We start from the raw sequence: 22803 nt of genomic DNA on the forward strand, positions 1-22803 counted from the left end.
ATAGAAAATTTAAAAAGAAGAAGACAAAGAACGACACCACAACAGCCGCCAAATAAATAAAAACAAAAGAAGTTTTATTATTTAAAGTGGTCATCACATTCGGCCTGGTCGAATTTTATATACCCTTCAATATGGATCGCATTTGTCAAGTTTCAAACTATAGGCGGTTAATGTGGGAGGTAATTCAGGTTATAGAAGGTGCCAAATTTCGGCCAAATCGCAAAGTAATTACGCCGTACTGAAGTTTAAATTGTCAAATACAGAGATCTGACTTATGTGGGAGCTATATCAAGTTGCGAAGTTAAAACATAACATATGTTAACTCTTTGTGACGAATTTCAGATCAATCGGAAAATAATTGCGTCACCTAGGGGCTGAATGAATAGACTTTAGATCGATTCGAACGATATTCGCCATGGATGTGGGAAGTCATAACACAACACCACGAGCAAAATTCCAACTAAATTGGATAGGAATTGGAATGGAATGGAATGGAATGGATAGGAATGAAGTTAAATCGGAAGATTGGTTAATATGGGAGCTATGTCTAAACATCGACCAATTTTAATCTCAAGCTAACTTTATCAACAAGAAGTATTTGTAAAAAATTTTGAGCGGCTAGCTGTACTTCATGACGCAGAACACTTGAGTTTAAATACCGGCGTGAACATCAGAAAAATGTTATGAGGTATCCAGCCATATTAAAACTTCTCTAGCAAGTGGAGTTGACGCGCAATTCGAACCCGGCATAAAAAAGGAGGCCCCTTGCGGACTGAGAGAAGTATCCGAATTAACCTGATGGAGTCCTTCATTGGCCAAGGGCTGCCGCCTCAGTGCACAACACACTGCTACGACAACAACAACCCGACTCCCAATATATTTTTAGAGAACCCGCACGGGGGGTACCCATGGACCTTTTGCCAAACAACAAACATCTGTTTATCTAATATAGAAATTGATTGAAATTTTCAAAAATGTCAATCATTCTTTAATTGGATCAGTTAAAAACAAGTAAAAGCGTGCTAAGTTCGGCCGGGCCAAATCTTATATACCCTCCACCATGGATCGCAGTTGTCGAGCTTTTGCCACGGTATCTCTTCTTAGGCAAACAAAGGATAAAAGAAAAGAATTGCTATGTTATTGGAACAATATCAAGTTATGGTTCATTTCGGACCATAATTTAACTGAATATTGGAGACCATAGTAGAAGTCATTGTATAAAATTTCAGCCAAATCTAGTAAGAATTGCGCTTTTTAGGGGCTGAAGAAGTAAAATAGGGAGATCGGTTTATAGGGGAGCTGCATAAGGCTATAAACCGATTCATGCCTTTCTCGACTCATATGTTAAAGGTCATGAGAGAAGCCGTTGTACAAAATTTCAGCCAAATCGGATAATAATTGCGTCCTCTAGAGGCTCAAGAAGACAAGACCCCAGATCGGTTTATATGGCAGCTATATCAGGTTATGTACCGATTTGAACCATACTCAGCACAGTTGTTGGATGTCATAATAAAACACCTCATGCAAATTTTCAGCCAAATCGGATAATAATTGCGCCCTCTAGTGGCTCAAGAAGTCAAGACCACAGATCGGTTAATATGGCAGCTATATCAGGTTATGAACCAATTTGAACCCTATTTGGCACAATTGTTTGAAGTCATAATAAAATACGTCATGCAAAATTTCAGCCAAATCGGATAATAATTGCGTCCTCTAGAGTCTCAAGAAGTCAAGACCCCAGATCGGTTTATATGGCAGCTATATCAGGTTATGGGCCGATTTGAACCATACGCAGCACAGTTGTTGGAAGTCATAATAAAACACCTCATGCAAAATTTCAGCCAAATCGGATAAGAATTGTGACCGTCTAGTGGCTGAAGAAGTCAAGACCCCAGATCGGTTTATATGGCAGCTATATCAGGTTATGTACCGATTTGAACCATACTCAGCACAGTTGTTGGATGTCATAATAAAACACCTCATGCAAATTTTCAGCCAAATCGGATAATAATTGCGCCCTCTAGTGGCTCAAGAAGTCAAGACCCAAGATCGTTTTATATGGCAGCTATATCAAAGCGTGGACCGATTTGCAAATGTGCCATATCCATTGTTGATGGATATGGAGCCGGGGATATCATCCCGTCTTGGGGAACTGCAAATTTTCACAAATAACTGGGGACCACACAGATAATTCGTAATCCAGCGTTTTAGTCCTGGCTGGAGTGTTGGCGATGTCCTGAAATAGTTTTGCGTGGCTGACCATGCCAAATGCTTTCGATAGGTCCAGTGTCACGAGGACCGTCGAATCACAGGGCCTGGCCTGGTGGCAATCGCTTTTATGGTGATCACCCATAAGGGTGGCGATAAAATGACCTCCTTTTTCCTGTTCAGTGGGGCTCTTTCCCTTTACCTTATGTTGTGGGACCCATGGTTAGGTTAGGTTAGGGTAGGTTTAAGTGGCAGTCTGCCGTCAGACTCGCTTAGACGTTTTCGTCCATTGTGCTACCACAGGAACAGAAGAAGGAAGATGCCTTCTAGTTCTTACCGTTGAACCATCCAGATCGCTTTAAAAAGCCCCATAAACTTGCGAATGTTCACATCCGCTAAATCAGACAGGTTTTCAAAGAAATTAGAACCTAAAGTGGAACTCCTTCTGACTGCTAGTGCGTGACACACACTCCGAAGGTGTTCTATAATATCTTCTTCTTCTATGTCCTCACAGCTTCTGCAAAAGTCGTTGCTGGCAACCTTCAGTCTGCCGGCATGTTTTCCGATTAGACAGTGACCTGTCATGACGGACACAAAGACTGAGACGTCCGTTCTAGCCAATGGCAGCAAAGCAGTAGACCTCTACAAGTCTAGATAAGGCCACAGAGTTTTGGAATGCTCACATCCCCCTCTTTGTGAGCATCTATCATTCGTTGTCCATCGGGTCTGGTCCTGAAAACTTAGCTTACATGTCGCTAGAGGCATACCCACAGATTCCAGTATCCCTGGAATGTGTAGGGTAGTTTCTAGTCTCGCAAGCTCGTCCGCTTTACAATTCCCAGGGATATCACTGTGGCACGACACCCATAACAGGTGAATTTTGAACTGTTCAGCTATCTCATTGAGAGATCTGCGACAGTCGAGGGTGGTTTTTGTGTTCAGAAATAAGTTCTCCAGGGACCCATAGTTAATCCATCTATTCCTTAACATGTGACTTATCCTGTCCCTAAGGACCAGGTGTACCCGTTACTAGTCTAAGGATATATAAATATTGGGTTGCCCAAAAAGTAATTGCGGTTTTTTTAAAAGAAGGTAAATGCATTTTTAATAAAACTTAGAATGAACTTTAATCAAATATACTTTTTTACACTTTTTTTTCTAAACAGCTGATAACTGAAAGAAGAAAGAATGCAACTACAGAGTCACAAGCTGTAAAAAAATTTGTCAACGCCGACTATATGAAAAATCCGCAATTACTTTTTGGGCAACCCAATATAAATATATCGGTCCTCACATTGTTAAAGTCAGGGACGAGACATTCGACATCAATGTGTCGGTGAGACTACCGGACGTGCAGACGATATTTCAAGCAGAGGTCTGTGCCGCAAATGAAGTCCTTGGCAGGGATTTACCGTCTTCGAAACTGAGGATTTTTGTAGACCGTATGGCGGCGCTTAAGACCTTGGATTCCAGGACAGTGAGGTTCTCTAAGACACGCAGTTGAACCTCACTGTCCTGGAATCCAAGGTCTTAAGGGCCGCCATACGGTCTACAAAAATCCTCAGTTTCGAAGACGGTAAATCCCTGCCAAGAACCTTGCGACATTTGCGGCACAGACCTCAGCTTGAAATATCGTCTGCACGTCCGGTAGTCTCACCGAATGCCTGAGTTAATACCGGGCTCTTGACACAACAATAACTTAGATTCCCGGACATGATGGTATTCCGCATGAGAAGGGCGGTGCAAATGAGAAGGCGAACAAATGTGCGAGGAAGGGCTCATTCGGCGCAAGCGAACCCGTCATAGGTCTTGCATAGGTGCCATTTGTCGAACTGTTGAAAATATTTGGTGAAGTTATAACCTGGCCACAAAGCGGCCGTATGTCTGCGCGTATGGGTATCTCGGATAGTGATTACTGCGGAAGCTGTCTTGTTTAGGACGAATCAAACACTCATATCCTGGTTTACATGGGGACTGGCTTTTCGTCTTGCGAAGTGGTTCTTCTCCGACACATTTCGCTGATGTGTCTCTGGGATAAGAGAAGATGTTTTCGATTGGGGACGCAATGCGGTCCTACACACGCAAAAACGCGTAAGACCATGTACGCATAAAACAACAGACTGATCTACACTGAGTACACACTGATGGTCGTAGACCGGTACTTCGATCATGCATATATTGGGTTGCCCAAAAAGTAATTGCGGATTTTTCATATAGTCGGCATTGACAAATTTTTTCACAGCTTGTGACTCTGTAATTGCATTCTTTCTTCTGTCAGTTATCAGCTGTAACTTTTAGCTTGCTTTAGAAAAAAAGTGTAAAAAAAGTATATTTGATTAAAGTTCATTCTAAGTTTCATTAAAAATGCATTTACTTTCTTTGAAAAAATCCGCAATTACTTTTTGGGCAACCCAATAGATATGTGTTGGCGTATCGGATAGGCGCTTGCTCCCTAATCGCTTGTTATATTTTTCATTTTGCGATATAACTGACATATACACCCATTAAACTCCTTTAGCTTTTCAAGAAATTTTTCCCCTAATCAAAAAATTTTGGAATAGTGAGTTTTAAACTAGAGTGGCAACTTATATCATTAAAATAATTATTACTGTAAATCCCCCAACATTATCCGACATTCTCCTATAAACCAATTTGATAGACTCAAAAAAACTTCCGGAGTGATTTTGCTTTTGTTTGTTTGCTGTCCGCATGATGAAGATGAAATAGTCGATAAAGACTTCAATGGTTTAAATCAAACAAGAAAAAAAAACTCCATCAGAATCAAAGACGTGTTTCTTCGCTCCCATAGATACAGAAACAAATTGTTGGCGTATGCTGCTACGTCAGCTAACATACATCAAAGCGTCCTAATGACTATGATGACACATCTACTATCTACGCATTCAACGGTAAGACCAGTTTACTTTTGTTTTTCAAAAAAAAAACCTGGTACGAGTATTCGCAAACACCTAGACATTGGTGGTTGGTTTAGACGAGGAGAAGCCCTGAGGGTTTCCGGAGAAAAGCAATAAAACATAACCAGTCTTAGGTGAAGAGCTTTCGTTTGAAGCAACTTGCAGCGAACACATGCGACGATGACATACTAGTATCTCGTTATAGCTTTTTTTTACTTATCGTCACACATGGATTTGAATAATGAATAGACGCAAATTGATACAGTCACATTGTTCCTATAATTTTTTTTGGGAGGAGATGGGTATTTTATTTTCGTTTTAACTTGTTTTGTGAAATTTTTTTTTTGCAAAAAAAAAAGAGATAATATACTCTATCTCTTTTTTGTGTCTAAAGAAATTAGTTTTCAATTGCTTTTTGTCGTTTTGCCAAATTTAAAAAAAATATGGCAATGGTGTAATTTTGTGTGAAGTACCCAAAAATGTAATATTTGGAGTAAATAAAAAGGCAAATAAATTTTGGACCACTAAATCTGCAAAGGCTTGAAACTTAAGCCCTTCAGTTTGTTAAAATTTCCAGAAAAAAAATTCTGTGTTTGAGGAATCAAGAACAACCCTCCCTTTGTACAGCGGAAAACAAAAGACTTAAGACACGAACCTGAAAAACATAGGCCTGCAATAATAAGAAAAAAACTTTGGCAGCATGCATTTTGGTTTTTGAGCTCCAATCAATCACATTTTCCAAACAATCCCATGACTGTCGGTTGTACGTACCGGCTTGACACGATAGAGTTCTTCATCGGCAAGGGCTGCCGCCTCAGTGTATAACACACTGCTACAACAACAACAACAATTAAGTTTTCCAAACATTTTTAACCCATCACCCTGGGTTAGGTTCGGTTAAAATGGCAGTCTGCCATCACTCTCACTAAGATGTTTTCATCCATTGTGATACGCCAGGATCAGGAGAAAAGGAAGATCCGCTAAATCAACCAAGTTCTCAAAGTTATGAGAACCTAAAGTGGAACTCCTTCTGACTGCCAATGCGGGACAAGCACAGCAAATGATCTGCAGTTTCTTTTTCCTCGTCGCCATCTGCAGAAGTCTTTACTTGTAAGCTTCAGTCCAGCAGCATGTTTTTTGATAAGTCTGTGAGACGTCTGTTCTAGCCAGCGACAGAAAACGTGATAGACCTTTTCTGCAGAAGTCTTTACTTGCAAGCTTCAGTCTATCAGCATGCTTTTTGATAAGTCGTATGTTCTAGCCGGCGACAGAAAACGCGGCGGACTTTTTTGAGTCTAGATTAGGTCACATAATTTTGTTGTGTTCACAACCCTCCCTTTGTGACCATCTATCATTCGTTGTCCTTCGGGCCTGGTCCTGAAAACTTAGCTTACATGTCGCTAGAAGCATACCCACAGATTCCAGTTCCCCTGGAAACTGTAAGTCACTCCCTAGTCTCGCAAGCTTGTCTGCTCTACTATTCCCTGGGATATATCTAAAGCCAGAACAGGTGAAATTTGAACTGTTCAGCCTCGTTCTCGTTGAGAGATGTGCGACATTCGAGGGTGGTTTTGAATTCATAAATAAGTCCTCCACGGATTTATTGGCTGCCTGGCTATCTGAGAAGATACAAATAAACAAAACAAATTTGCCCATAAACATTCCATTTAAGAACAGGAGCAAATTTCTCACATCTCAATGAAAGCTGTCCGATTCAAATTTAAGCTCAGTGATAAGGAAGCTCCTTTTTATTGCCGAGTCTGAACGACGTGCCGCAGTGCGACACCTCTTTGGAGAGAAGATACAAACAAACATTCCATTTAAGAACAGGAGCAAATTTCTCACATCTCAATGAAGGCTATGCGATTCAAGTTTAAGCCCAGTGATAAGGGGCCCCATTTTTATTGCCGAGTCTGAACGACGTGCCGTAGTGCGACACCTCTTTGAAGAGAAGTTTTAACATGGCATAGTACCTCCCAAATGGCGCCAGCATTCGGAGGGAAACCCAACGCTGAAAATTTTTCTGAAGGTCTCGTCAGGATTCGAATACAGACGTTCAGCGTCATAGGCTGGTAGGCTAACCTCTGCGCTACGGTGGCCTCCCATGATGACATTACATCTTAGCCATAACACCACTTTCGTTTGTAACACCTCGAAATATTGATCTGCGACTCCATTAAGTTTTGGGTTGCCCAAAAAGTAATTGCGGATTTTTCATATAACCGGCGTTGACAAATTTTTTCACAGCTTGTGACTCTGTAATTGCATTCTTTCTTCTGTCAGTTATCAGCTGTTACTTTTAACTTGCTTTAGAAAAAAGTGCAAAAAAAGTATATTTGACTAAAGCTCGTTCTAAGTTTTATTAAAAATGCAATTACTTTCTTTTAAAAAATCCGCAATTACTTTTTGGGCAACCCTATATATATTCTGGATCGTCTCGATATTCTAAGACGAACTAGCCATGTCCGTCCGTCCGTCTGTCGAAATCACGATAGCCGTCAAACGCTTAAAGCTAGCCGATTACAATTTTGCACAGATACTTCTTATTTATGTGGGTCGTTGGGGATTGCAAATGGGTAATATCGATTCAGATTTGTCCCCATATAAACCGATCACCGGATTTTATTTCTTGAGCCCCTAGAAGCCTCAATTTGCATCCGATGTGGCTGAAAGTTATAACACAAATACTTGAGCCCCTAGAAGCTTCAATTTCCCTCCGTTTTGTCTGAAACTTGTAACAAAGACTTGTGTTATAACTTTTAACATCTTTGCCAAGTATGAACCGAATCGGTCGTCTTCTTGAGCCCTCTGGATCGTCTCGACATTCTAAGACGAACTAGCCATGTCCGTCCGTCCGTCTGTCAAAATCACGATAGCCGTTAATGGCTTAAAGCTAGCCGCTTAAAATTTTGCACAGATACTTCTTATTGATGTAGGTCATTGGGGATTGCACATGGGTCATATCGGTTCAGATTTGTCCCCATATAAAGCCATTCCCTGATTTGATTTCTTGAGCCCCTAGAAGCCCCAATTTCCCTCCGAAGACTTGTGTTATGACTTTCAACATGCATGCCAAGTATGAACCGAATCGGTCGACTTCTTGAGCAGATATAGCCCCAATATAAACCGGTCCCCTGAATTGGTCTATAAACAGATATAGCCCCCATAAAAACTGGTCCCCGGATTTGACATCTTGAGCCCTTAGAAGACTCAATTTTCAACCGATTTGGCTTGAACTTGGAACAAAGACTTAAGTTATGACTTCCCACGTCCATGCCAAGTATTATCCGAATCGGTTTATAAACAGATATAGCCCCTATATAAACCGGTCCCCTGATTTGATTTCTTGAGCCTTTAGAAGCCCAAATTTTCATCCGATTTGGCTGAAAGTTGTGACAATGACTTGTGTTATGACTTTCAACATCCATGCCAAGTATTATCTGAATCGGTCTATAAACAGATATAGCCCCCATATAAACCGATCCCCGGATTTGACTTCTTGAGCCCTTAGAAGCCCCAATTTTCGTCTGATTTGGCTGAAATTTGTGACAATGACTTGTGTTATGACTTTCAATATCCATGCCAAGTATTATCTGAATCGGTCTATAAACAGATATAGCCCCCATATAAACCGATCCCCGGATTTGACTTCTTGAGCCCTTAGAATCCCCAATTTCCATCCGATTTGGCTGAAACTTGGAACACGGACTTGAGTTATAACTTTCAACAGCCATGCCAAGTATGATCTGAATCGGTCCATAAACAGATATAGCCCCCATATAAACCGATCCCCGGATTTGACTTCTTGAGCGCTTAGAAGCCTCAATTTTCATCCGATTTGGCTGAAACTTGGAACACGGACTTGCATTATGACTTCCAACATCCATGTCAAGTCTGATCTGAATTGGTTTATAAACAGATATAGCCCCCATATAAACTGGTCTTCGGATATGAGTTCTTGGGCCCTTAGAAGCCTAAATTTTCATCCGATTTGGCTGGTACTTGGAACAAAGACTTGAGTTATGGCTTTCAACATCCATGCCAAGTATGATCTGAATCAGTCTATAAACAGATATAGCCCCTATATAAACCGATCCCCGGATTTGATATCTTTAGCACCTAGAAGTCTCAATTTTCATCCGATTTGGCTGAACTTTAGAACAAAGACTTGTGTTATGACTTCCGGATTTGATTTCTTTAGCACGTAGAAGTCTCATATGGCTGAAATTTGGAACAATGATTTGTGTTAAGACTTCCAACATCCATGCTAAATATGATCTGAATCGGTCTATAAACAGATATAGCTCCCATATAAACCGGTCCCCTGATTTGACTTCTTCAGCCTCAATTTTCACCTGATTTGACTGAAATTTAGCCCAAAATCCTATGTTATGACTTAAAACATCAGTGCCATGTTTTATCCGAACCGGTCAATATGGTGATATAGGCCCCCCTAAGTTAAGTACCCATGTCCCGATATGACTTATTGATACCAAACTAATTCAAATACAAACTCAGTTTATAAGGGTACATTTTTAGAGGAATCCATGATGGTGGGTTCCCAAGATTATTTCTTTCTTTGATTTCCAAACTGTAAAACTTTTAACTTATCCATCAGATGTGGACACTGGTTGTGGCAAAGTGGTTGTAAATTTTGTTACAAATCCAAATCACACTTCATAAATCGCAAAATACGAAGGTGGTCTCGCTCAAAATTGCAAAAAAAAGAATAAAAGTCGATTATCCTCGGGATTGAAAGAGATATTGTAGACCTCAAGCGGAATTTTTTGTAGGGATTTTTGAGCACTATCCAGCAGAACGTTTTGAAATCGGACCACAAATGAAGATTTGGCAGCCCGTACAATTTTTCGGAATGCCGAGGTGATTAATTGTAGGAGCCTGCCAAGAGATGCCCCGACTACCTAGGGCCTTAAAAGTTTGGACATGATCTCGAAGACACCTCAGCTTTAACCGTTCCAAAGAGTTATCTCTAACCGTTCTCAAATGACATATGTTTTACTTGATTTTCTCCCACTGTGCACCACCCAGAGACTTCAGATTGAAGTTCTTGTGTATGTGATGTATGTATTTGCCTATTACTGATCTAGAACGACCTCTAGAGGTTCTTATTAGCATTAACAAGGGTAGCGGTGACTAGCTACCGTTTGAATCCCCTTTTTTGACACCATCCACCGCCCATATGGTAGCGGAAGCGGTGACAAGCTACCGTGTGAATCCCATTTTTATACCCACCACCGAAGGATGGGGGCATATTCATTTTGTCATTCCGTTTGCAACACATCGAAATATCCATTTCCGACCCTATAAAGTATATATATTCTTGATCGGCGTAAAAATCTAAGAGGACCTAGCCATGTACGTCCGTCTGTCCGTCTGTCTGTTGAAATCACGCTACAGTCTTCAAAAATAGAGATATTGAGCTGAAACTTTGCACAGATTCTTTTTTTGTCCATAAGCAGGTTAAGTTCGAAGATGGGCTATATCGGACGATATCTTGATATAGCCCCCATATAGACCGATCCGCCGATTTAGGGTCTTAGGCCCAAAAATGCCACATTTATTATCCGATTTTGCTGAAATTTGGGACAGTGAGTTGTGTTAGGCCCATCGACATCCTTCGTCAATTTGACCCAGATCGGTTCAGATTTGAATATAGCCCCCATATAGACCGATCCGCCGATTTAGGGTCTTAGGCCCATAAAAGCCACATTTATTATCCGATTTTGCTGAAATTTGGGACAGTGAGTAATGTTAGGCTCCTCGACGTCCTTCGTCAATTTGACCCAGATCGGTTCAGATTTGAATATAGCCCCCATATAGTCCGATCCGCCGATTTAGGGTCTTAGGCCCATTAAAGCCACATTTATTATCCGATTTTGCTGAAATTTGGGACAGTGAGTTGTGTTAAGTCCCTCGACATCCTTCGTCAGACTTGAGTTATGACTTCCAACATCCATGCTTAGTGTGATCTGAATCGGTCTATAAACAGATATAGCCCCCATATAAACCGATCCCCGGATTTGACTTCTTTATCAGCTAAAAGCCTCAATTGTCATCCGATTTGGCTGAAATTTGGAACAAAAACTTGTGTTATGACTTTAAATACCCATGCTAAGTGTGATCTGAATCGGTCCATAAACAGATATAGCCCCCATATAAACCGATCCCCGGATTTGACTTCTTGAGCGCTTAGAAGCATTTATTATCCGATTTTGCTGAAATTTGGGACAGTGAGTAATGTTAGGCTCCTCGACGTCCTTCGTCAATTTGACCCAGATCGGTTCAGATTTGAATATAGCCCCCATATAGTCCGATCCGCCGATTTAGGGTCTTAGACTCATAAAAGCCACATTTATTATCCGATTTTGCTGAAATTTGGGACAGTGTGTAGAGTTAGGCCCTTCGACATCCCTTGTCAATTTGGCTCAGATCGGTTCAGATTTTGTTATAGCTGCCATATAGACCGATCCTTCGATTTAGGGTCTTAGGCTCATAAAAGCCACATTTATTATCCGATTTTGCTGAAATTTGGGGCAGTGAGTTGTGTTAGGCCCTTCGACATCCCTTGTCAATTTGGCTCAGATCGGTCCAGATTTGGATATAGCTGCCATATAGACCGATCTCTTGATTAAAGGTTTTGGGCCCATAAAACGGCGCATTTATTGTCCGATGTGGCCGAAATTGGGGACAGTGGGTTAAATTAAGCCCCTCGACATACTTCTGCAATATGGCACAGATCGGTTCAGATTTGGATATAGCTGCCATATAGCCCGATCTTTCGATCTAAGGTTTTGGGGTCATAAAAGGCGCGTTTATTGTCCGATGACGCCGAAATTTGGGACGGTGAGTTGTGTTAGGCCCTTCCATATCCTTTTTAAATATGATCCAGATCTGCTATATAGACCGATATCCCGATTTATAGTCTTGGTCCCATAAAGTCCCATTTATAATCTGATTTCACTTAAATTTTACACAGTGACTTATGCTAAGCATTTCGACATCCGTTTAGTACATGGTTCAAATCGGTTTAATTTTAGATATAGCTACCTAAAAGACCAATATTTTGTTATACGCATTTGAAAAATGACTTGTACTTATAAGTATTTGATCCAAATCGGAACATATTTCGATATAGCTGCTATGGGGCATAAGGTATGAATTTTTCACCGGATTTTGACGAAAGGTGTTTTACATATATACCCGAGGTGGTGGGTATCCAAAGTTCGGCCCGCCGAACTTAAAGCCTTTTTACTTGTTTGAGACCATTCACCGCCCATACCACCTGTAGACGCTAAACTTCTCCGGCCAGAGTACATTCCGGCAAATGCAGACGCCATAATTCCTTCAAGGATTGATGCCAACATGCTATTTGACAGGGATCGCATGGCACACTTTACTTGATCATTTGTTCAGCCAATGCTACTTTACTTACTTCCAGGCTACTGTGGAAGCACATAACACCCAAGTTTGACAGTTCAAATATTTGGATAATTAACAAAGCCCAACACCCAAATTAAGACACCATATACTGTTACAACAATACCCTCTGTATGCTTAGGTTAGGTTAGGTAAGAGTGGCAGTACTTTACAGACTCATTTAGACAATTTTAAGTCCATTGTGATACCACAGTAGCGACAGACCAAGGCTTCTGGCGGGAATCGAACCCACGACCCCTGCACTGGTAATCCCAGCAGGCTACCAACTCGGCTGCCGGGGCGCCCGGGTATGCTTAGGTTAGGCCACATAATCTTGGAGCGTTTACGGACCCCAATTTGTGACATGGCTAGCGGTATACTCACATATTCTACAATAGTTCCCAAAAATGTGCAAGGTAGTCCCTGAAAGAGTCGTCGACTCTACAATTGCATGGTAAATCGGGTCAGGTTGAATTATTTTTAAAATTTCATTAAATGTTTTGAAGTGTTAAAACCCAATGTTACTCATTAAAGTCCGCCCTCATGATCTTAACCAATACTCAAAAATACCCTTTAAAATTTTGTGAGCAATTTTTATATGAGAAACCTTCTCCATTTTTGGAATACAAAATTTGTTACAAAGATGTAAAAATATTTAATCTGTTTTTTTTTTGTATGATTGTAAAAGCCGAAAACAAGTCATTTGCGCTTTTAATTATTTGTATGATTTATTGTAACTGCAACTCATTAAACATTGAATGTTTGCATGCAAATGCTCTCATTAAAGAATGTCGAATGATGCCAAGCAAAACAAAAGACTTAAGACACAAACTCGAAAAAAGTTTTAGTACAGATTATGCAGCAGTGCATTTTCATGACAGTGTCTTCTTTTCTCCCATAAATATTTTATATCTCCCTTCCCCTCCTCTCCCCCCACATTAATATTTTTTGTTTGCTGTTTGTTTCTTTTATGGCTGCATTCCATTTATTTTTTAACAGCGTTGGCATACAAATCACTTTTCTTAAACTATGTATCGTACAAGCATTTTTCGTTTGAAATTACTTTGCTGTCATAAAAAAATATCCAAAATTTTTTGCACCAAACTGCAATTTTTACGATTATTATTAACGATAAATGTTTTCTTCTGTTCCCTTATTGTTTCAGATGTCTTATTTGTATTCTCACTTTGCCCAATTGGTGAGTGTTCACTGTAAGACGACAGCAGCGACCTCAAATGTCCCAGTTAACCAGTGCAAGCATGATTTGCTTAACTACGGCTACGAAAAGCTACAAACTTTCACAGATGCCCAGTTGGAGACATTGGATCCATATCAAAGAGATTCCAGTTCTTTGAGTAAGTATTCCAACGACAACTTTAAAAAAAAAAAAAAAATGTTAAAATATCCAATAGTGTCGTTTTCAAATAGATTTCATAGTAAACAGATGGCTGAATCACATGCCATTGATGTTAATCACATAACAAACCAGAGAATCGGTTTATATGGTAGCTAAACTGTAATGTCTCATTTGCAATCCTCAACGACCTTCATATAAAGGTGTTGCTGTGCAAAATAGAGTCAAGATTTTTTCATTGAAATTGTCGTAAGATGTTAAATTAAATTTTCTAGAAAATTTTGTACAATTTGATTTTCATACAAAATTGGTCTAATTTTGTTTGTTTTTTGAAGAAAATTTCATCCAAAATAGATTTTTATGGAAACAGGCAACGAAAATAAATTTTCAAATTTTAAATTTTATGGGTTAGGTTAGCCCCATGCCACTATTGACAGGCGCTTAAGACAGTAATTGGCTTGTTATGTGCTCTAAATCCTAAAACCATCCCAGAAGAGATCTATGTCAGGAAGATCGCGCTGCTCATAAAATTGGCCCTAAGCTGGTTCAAATCTTTGGCCCTAAGCTGGTTCAAATCTTGTACCCTTAACCGAACCCAAGTGTAGTCGTCTGTTAACTGAGGAAGCCGAGAATTGACATAGCAAATGTTCCAACGAAAAAAAAAACACTAACAACAAGTAAAAGCGTGCTAAGTTCGGCCGGGCCGAATCTTATATACCCTCCACCATGGATCGTTTTGTCAATCAAGTAAAAGCGTGCTAAGTTCGGCCGGGCCGAATCTTATATACCCTCCACCATGGATCGCTTTTGTCGAGGAGTTCTTTTCCCGCCATCTCTTCTTAGGCAAAAAAGGATAAAAGGAAAGATTTGCTCTGCTATTAGGGCGTTATCTATATATGGTCCAATTCGGACCTGTGTAAAATGTCAGCCAATTCGAATAAAAATTACGCCCTTTGGGGGCTCAAGAAGTAAAATTGAGAGATCGGTTTATGTGGGAGCTGTATCGGGCTATAGACCGATTCATACCATAATAAACACGTATGTTGATGGTCATGAGAGAATCCGTCGTACAAAATTTCAGGCTAATCGGATAATAATTGCGACCTCTAGAGGCTCAAGAAGTCAAGATCCCAGATCGGTTTATATGGCAGCTATATCGGGTTATGAACCGATTTAAACCTTATTTGATACGTTTGTTGAAAGTAAGAATAAAATACGTCATGCAAAATTTCAGCCAAATCGGATAGAAATTTCGCCCTCTAGAAGCTCAAGAAGTCAAGTCCCCATATCTGTTTATATGACAGCTATATCAGGTTATGAACCGATTTGAACCATACTTGGGACAGTTGTTATACATCGTAACAAAATACTACGTGCCAAAATTCATTCAAATCGGATAAGAATTGCGCACTCTAGAGGCTCAAGAAGTCAAGACCCAAGAACGGTTTATATGACAGCTATATCAGTTTATGGACCGATTTGAACCATACTCAGCACAGTTGTTGGATATCATAACAAAACATGTCGTGCAAAATTTCATTCAAATCGGATAAGAATTGCGCCCTCTAGAGGCTCAAGAATTCAAGACCCAAGATCGGTTTATATGACAGCTATATCAGTTTATGGACCGATTTGAACCATACTCAGCACAGTTGTTGGATATCATAACAAAACACGTCGTGCAAAATTTCATTTAAATCGGATAAGAATTGCGCACTCTAGAGGTTCAAGAAGTCAAGACCCAAGATCGGTTTATATGGCAGCTATATCAAAACATGGACCGATATGTCCCATTTACAATACCAACCGACCTACACTAATAAGAAGTATTTGTGCAACATTTCAAGCGACTAGCTTTACTCCTTCGGAAGTTAGCGTGCTTTCGACAGACAGACGGACGGACGGACGGATAGACGGACGGACATGGCTAGATCGACATAAAATGTCACGACGATCAAGACTATATATACTTTATGGGGTCTCAGACGAATATTTCGAGTAGTTACAAACAGAATGACGAAATTAGTATACCCCCATCCTATGGTGGAGGGTATAAAAATAGACCATTTGAGAACGGATAGAGATAACTCTTTGAAATTTGAAATGGTTAAAGACGAGGTGTTATCTAGATTATGTGCAAAATGTTAAGGCCTTAGAAGGTTTCTAATGTTAATCACCTCGGCATTTAGACAAATTTCCTCAAGAATCCCTACAAAAAATCTGCTTGAGGTCTATAATATCTCTTCTTGTCTCGGGGATATTCGACTTTTAATTTTTTTTATTGCAGTTTTGAACGAGACCTTTCTCTCCGAACTTCCTATTTTGCAATTTACGAAGCATGATTTGGATTGGAAGGCCACCGTAGCGCAGAGGTTAGAATGTCCGCCTTTGATGCTGAATGCCTGGGTTCGAATCCTGACAAGAACATCAGGAAATAATTTTCAGCGGTGGTCATCCCCTACAATCGGTTCGTGGACTAAGAATTTCGGGATTTAAACTTCTCAAGGGTACGGGGAATGCGAGACACAGAGCCTGTATTCTTCCAAAGAGTAGTCTAGATGTTTTTCTTCTTCCGTCGCAAAGCACTGAAGATTTAGTAGTAGCCAGCCTTGAAAGAAACAAGTCTCATTACTGGCTGGCTTCCCTATATATGGCACACGATTCAGAGATGCCGCCTTCAAACCTTAAGTCGCAGATAGAAGCCGCTTCTGTAGGGAAGAAAAGCCTCATTGTAGCAAGTGATGCTATGCACATCATCAGATATGGGGAAGTTCGGATGTCAACGAAAGGAAAGAGCTGCTTATTGAATATATTATGAGTTGCAATCTGGCGAACAGGTAGGAGGTACTAGATATTACCTTTGTATAGGAAGATATAGGTGGAAGAATATGCGACTGGGAAGTGTTGGATGACCACAGCTTCTCCGATCATCGTTATATTAGAGTCAGCCTTGGAGAAAATACTACAGTAGTGGTCCCTCGGCTAAACAGAAGAAAGGCGGATTGTCATAAATTTCGGCACAAATTCTGGACGTCTATCCCTTCTAAACCAGAAAAGGCAATGGAAACTACGGAGGATATAGACATAGTGGTCATGCGGATCACGAACGCCCTGAATGACTCGCTAGTGTCAGCATGTCCTAGTGCTAAGCCAAGGGGCATACGGCGACCGCCATGGTGGACTCTAATGCTGGTTGGTCTATGGAAGGACTGCAAAAAACTCTTCAACAGAGCGAAAGCCACAAGAACACCCGAGATTTGGGACTTCTATAAGGCTGAGCTAAGAAAATTTAAGGGCGAGCTGAGAAAGGCTCAGAAAAAATCCTGGGTAGAATTGTGCAGTTTCGTGGAGGATACATCTGAGGCCTCTAGGCTTAGAAAGATTCTGTCCTCGAGACCTACTACGGTGGCGTATATTCCGAAGCCAGAGAATGTATGGACAATGTCTAGTGAGGAAACAGTAGAACTACAGGCTGCAGTTTCGTGGAGGATACATCTGAGGCCCCTGACTAAGGAAGATTTTGTCCTCGAGACCTACTACGGTGGGGTATATTCCGAAGTCAGAGAATGTATGGACAATGTCTAGTGAGGAAACAGTAGAACTACAGGCTGGTTGATACACATTTCCCAAATTCTCCAACGGACAACGTGGCGCCAGAAGAGGTTGTCACTACTATGCAATCGTCGGAGGTTATTAGGGAAATTGTGTCTGAGCCGAAAATCCTTTGGGCGATAAGAAGTTTCGACTATTTTAAGTCGCCAGACGCTGATGATGTATCACCGGTTAAACTACTAGCTGTGTCTGATAGTCTGGTTCCTTGACTTACTCTGCTTGTATCACAATGTCATATACACCTGTGGGAAGCAGGAAAAGGCGAAAGATTTTCGTCCTATTAGTCTGTCATCCTTTATGCTGAAGACTCTTGAGAGGTTGATAGAAGCAAATCTTAGGGCAAAAATCCCTGCAGATCGCCTGTCACAGCAGCAGCATGCATATAGTAAAGGCAAATCCACAGAAACAGCCCTTCCCGACCTAGTCGGCTTCATAGAGGGTTCCCTCGCTGTCAAGGAAAATACGATGGTACCATCTTTTGACATTGAAGGTGCTTTTAATAGTGTAAAACGACGTCAATCATGAAGGAATTGGAGTTTCTAGTCATCAACTCTACCGTAAGAAAGTTTATTAATATTGGGTTGCCCAAAAAGTAATTGCGGATTTTTCATATAGTCGGCGTTGACAAATTTTTTCACAGCTTGTGACTCTGTAATTGCATTCTTTCTTCTGTCAATTATCAGCTGTTACTTTTAGCTTGCTTTAGAAAAAAAGTGTAAAAAAAGTATATTTGATTAAAGTTCATTCTAAGTTTTATTAAAAATGCATTTACTTTCTTTCAAAAAATCCGCAACCCAATAACTTACTTACTACAATAAAAGATGCATTACGGCAGGTTTGGGATCTGTGGATCTAAAAAGATGGGTCAGCAAAGGAACACCTAAGGGAGGTCTACTGCCTTCTCTACTTTGGAATATAGCCATTAACAACATATTATTGTCTCTGGAAGAAAAAGGCGTAGAAGTGGTCGCGTATGCTGATGACGTGGCAATTACGGTTAGGGGAAAGTTTTCCAGCACTCTAAGAGATATACTTCAGAAAGCTCTACGTGCAACAGCAAAGTGGGCTATCGAAAGTGGTCTAAGTATAAATTCGTGCAAGACAGAAAGAGTTTTTTTCAGCAGGAGATACAAGTTGCTACAGTGGAACCTGTCTCCTTGGGTGGAGAGAATGGTCCATTTACAGAAAGCGCAAAATACCTGCGTGTTTTGCTGGACAGGAAATTGAACTTCAAATCCCACATTTTGGAAAGGGCAAGAAAGGCGACTAGACCGGGTTTAGACCGCATGCATTGGGTTTATACTGCAGTTGTCAGACCTATAATGCTATATGGTGTTGTGGTCTGGTGGACGGCGCTTCAAAAGTCCACCTACTGCTCAATACTTAACCGGATCCATAGGACGGCTTGTTTGTGCATCACAGCCGCATTGAGGACGACATTATCTGATGCACGGAATTTAATGCTACATCTTATGCCTCTTGGACATTGTGATTAGACAAATGTGTTATCCTCATTCCAGACAGTGTGGATTGCACCCTAGCTGAGCCGCTTTTTGATATAAATTACTGTACCACTATTCCTGAGAGAACCGATTGGAACTACGATATCCCAGGTAACAGAAGTTACATAGACTTCTATACGGATGGTTCCAAACTGAACGACCAGGTGGGGTTTACTCTAAAGATCTAGAACTGGTCATATCGAAAAGGTTACCCGACCACTGCAGTGTGTATGAAGCAGAGATCTTTGCAATTAAGGAAGTGGTGGAATGGCTAAAATATAATGTCATTACGACGATTGGCATAAATATCTTCTCAGACAGCCAGGCAGCCATTAAATCCCTGGAGAACGTATTTCTGAACACAAAAACCGCCCTTGACTGTCGCAGATTTCTTAACGAGATGGCTGAACAGTTCAAAATTCACCTATTCTGGGTGCCGGGCCACAGAGATATCCCAGGGAATTCTAAAGCAGACGAGCTTGCGAAACTAGGAACTACTTTACACACTCCAGGGACACTGGAATCTGTGGGTATGCCTCTAGCGACATGAAAGCTAAGGGCAACGGATGATAGATGGTCACAAAGAGTGGGCTGTGGGCATTCCAAAACTATGTGGCCTCATTTAGACTTGAAGAGGTCTACTGCTTTGCTGTCATTGACTAGAACAGACATCTCAGTCATTGTGTCCGTCATGACAAGTCACTGTATAATCGGAAAACATGCTGGCAGACTGAAGGTTGCCAGCAACGACTTTTGCACCTTCTGTGTGTATGTCCCGCACTGGCAGTTAGAAGGATTTCCACTTTAGGTTCTCATTTCTTTGAGAACCTGTCTGATTTAGTGGATGTGAACATTCGCAAGTTATTGGGCTTTTTAAAGCGATCTGGATGGTTCAACGGTAGGAACGAGAAGGCTTCCTCCTTCTTCTGTTCCTGTGGTACCACAATGGACGAAAACGTCTAAGTGAGTCTGATGGCAGACTGCCACTTAAACCTAACCCAACCTATACTCGTATATATATTCTGGATTCTTGAGTCCGTCTGTCGAAAGCACGCCAACTTTCGAACGAGTAAAGCTAGGCGCTTGAAATTTTGCCAAATATGTAAATGAGCCAAATCGGTCCACGTTTTGGTATAGCTGCCATATAATCCGGTCTTGGTTCTTCACTTCTTGAGCCTCTAGAGGGCGCTATTGTTACCTGATTTGGCTGAATTTTTGCACGTAGCGTTTATTATGGTCCAAATCGGTTCATAATCTAATACAGCTGTCATATGAACCGATCTCTGGTCTTGACTTCTTTAGCCTCCAGAGTGCGTAATTCTAATTCGATGTGGCTGAAATTCTGCATAAAATGTTTTGTTATGACTTCCTACATGACTGTGCGAAGTATGGTATAAATCGGTTCATAACCTGATATAGCTGCCATATTAATCGATCTGGAATCTTGACTTCCTGAGCCTCTGGAGTGCGCAATAATTATCGGATTTACCTGAAATTGTGCACTTCTTGAGCCTCTAGAGGGCACTAGTCTTATCTGCGGTGGCTTTCCCCTCCCAACATTTGTGAGGTACAATGCCATGTAAAACTTCTCTCCACAGAGGTGTCCCACTGTGGCACGCCGTTCGGGCTCAGCTATAAAAAGGAGGCCCCTTATCATTGAGCTTAAACTTGAATCGGACTGCACTCATTGATAGGTGAGAAGTTTGCCCCTGTTCCTTAGTGGAATGTTCATGGGCAAAATTTGCAACATTTGACTTCCACTTTGGTCTCCAACATCCAACCCGGATCGGTCCATAACTTGGTATAGCTTTAAGAGCAAATTTTATCCGTTATCCTTTGTTTGGCTATAAAAAGATTCCGGGCAAAGAACTTCCATTCCATAGTGGAGGGTATATAAGATTTAGCTGGCCGAACTTATCACGCTTTTATTTGTTTTCGGTTCTATTCCACTGTGCGTCGTCTGCCTAACAGGCGGGTTAAACATTTTCCCTCAGATCCGTAGCAGACTAGACTATACTCCCCATGTTGGGGTCATGAAACCCACGATTAATCCACCTGCTACTTAGCCTGTAGTCGAAGGACCTGGTCAACCCGGCACTGGTCTAAGGATTGTATGAATGTGTCGGTCATCACATTGCACTATTGGACCAATGAAGGGTTTTAGAGGCAACAAATCCCAGGAAGCACCTAGGGCTCTTAGATTACAAACCAGCGGCTTTCAAGGCATCAACACCACGCTGACAAAATTTACCACCGTAGCGCAGAGGTTAGGATATGACACTGAACGCCTGGTTTCGAATCCTGGCGAGACCATCAGAGCAAATTTTGAGCGGTGGTTTTCACCTCCTAATGAGGTGTCGCACTGCGGCACGCCGTTCGGACTCGGCTATAAAATGGAGGCCCCTTATCATTGAGCGTAAACTTGAATCGGACTCCAAGACTTTTAACTTGACATAGTAAACCGGAAGCAGTACTAGGGACATATTTTTTGCTTACAAAGGAAAGTAGTACCCGAGCTTGGGCTTTGCATTTAACACTCTTTTCACTTCTTGAGCTTGATATTTTTCGTAATTTGAGTAAAAATGGTTTTCTCTTCAATTCCAGTTTGGACTTCGATTATGCGCGATCATCACAGTTCCCAGTTGATAACAACACGAAAACCCTTGCCCACACCTCCGGCCACAAGCATCATTATTTTGACACATCAACAGACGAGTACCCAGAGACCCAGCATTGCGGACAGCACTACAGCGGAGACACAATATCCCCATAATCCCATGTTCGATAGCAGCGAGCACAAGCACCAATATGCCATGGACATGGACATTGCCTATGGTTATCCTAGCATGGCTCACAATCCCCAAATCGATGTCTTCGATGTAGGCAATTCTCAGAATACCTTCCTCACCGGTCCCTCTGTGGTGCGTGTCAAACCTGATGGTTCACCCGTGGAAGAGGACCGAAACAAGCCATTGGCCAAAGACGATGATTTGGAGCAGTATGCTGCCGTGGCAGCAGCCGGGACATTTGGCCAACAAGATGCACCCAAGGTTAATACGCATGCAAACGCCAAGCATCGCAAAATTGCCACCATCAATGCCCTGAAGCAACAGTATCTGACCAATTTGGCGATGCAGCAGCAGGAATTATTGCCACCCTATGAGGATGGTCGCGGTGGCAATGGACGAGCCCAGCGTCAGGCCATGGGCTATATCTATGAGCGTCCTCGCGTTTAAAGGGGAAATCCAGGAAATTAATACAAAACACTAGATTTGACCAAAACAAAAAATGGTTGCTTGGAAACCCTGGAGATTTCTTTGTGTAATTTTTTTTTTGGTAGAAATGTCAGAAGTTTTTTCTGTCATTTCTTTAGCTTTACTTTGTAACTTTAGGTGCATTTTGGAGTGAATGGCAAGCACAACTGTGTATGTGTGTTAGAGTGAATGTTTTTTTTATCTGTATATGTTTTGTATGAATGTGTGTGATGTAACATCCATTACCCCCTTTTTCCTTAATTTTAAGTACATTTTTATTACAAAAACCAACAAAAAAAAACTCATGGAACGATTTACCCACATACTCGTCGTACATAAATACTAATTTTCTTATTTTTTACTTTGATTATTATTTCGTTTTGTGTTTTCACTTACCTCGATAACTTCATACTCGTTTTTCTATACTCCTGTGTCCATTTTTTTATATACCAACACCTTCCTTTTTTTTATCAGAAGAAAGAAAAACAAACATAATTTTTAAATTATTTATTGAGTGCTTT

At 41.0% G+C, this 22803-nt stretch overlaps 1 protein-coding gene across 1 annotated transcript in view; it reads left to right on the top strand.

Annotated features, from left to right (window-relative positions):
• The window catches only part of LOC106087506 (rhythmically expressed gene 5 protein), a 92467-nt gene extending 69664 nt beyond the window's left edge, over window positions 1-22803 (top strand). The window contains exons 2-3 of the mRNA XM_013252563.2: window positions 13726-13915; window positions 21633-22803. Of these exons, the coding sequence (XP_013108017.1) occupies window positions 13726-13915; window positions 21633-22264 (822 nt within the window). The 3' untranslated portion in view covers window positions 22265-22803. The remainder of the gene's footprint in view (window positions 1-13725; window positions 13916-21632) is intronic.

Source organism: Stomoxys calcitrans, chromosome 5 (assembly GCF_963082655.1).
Source record: "Stomoxys calcitrans chromosome 5, idStoCalc2.1, whole genome shotgun sequence".
Taxonomy (NCBI): Eukaryota; Metazoa; Arthropoda; class Insecta; order Diptera; family Muscidae; genus Stomoxys; species Stomoxys calcitrans.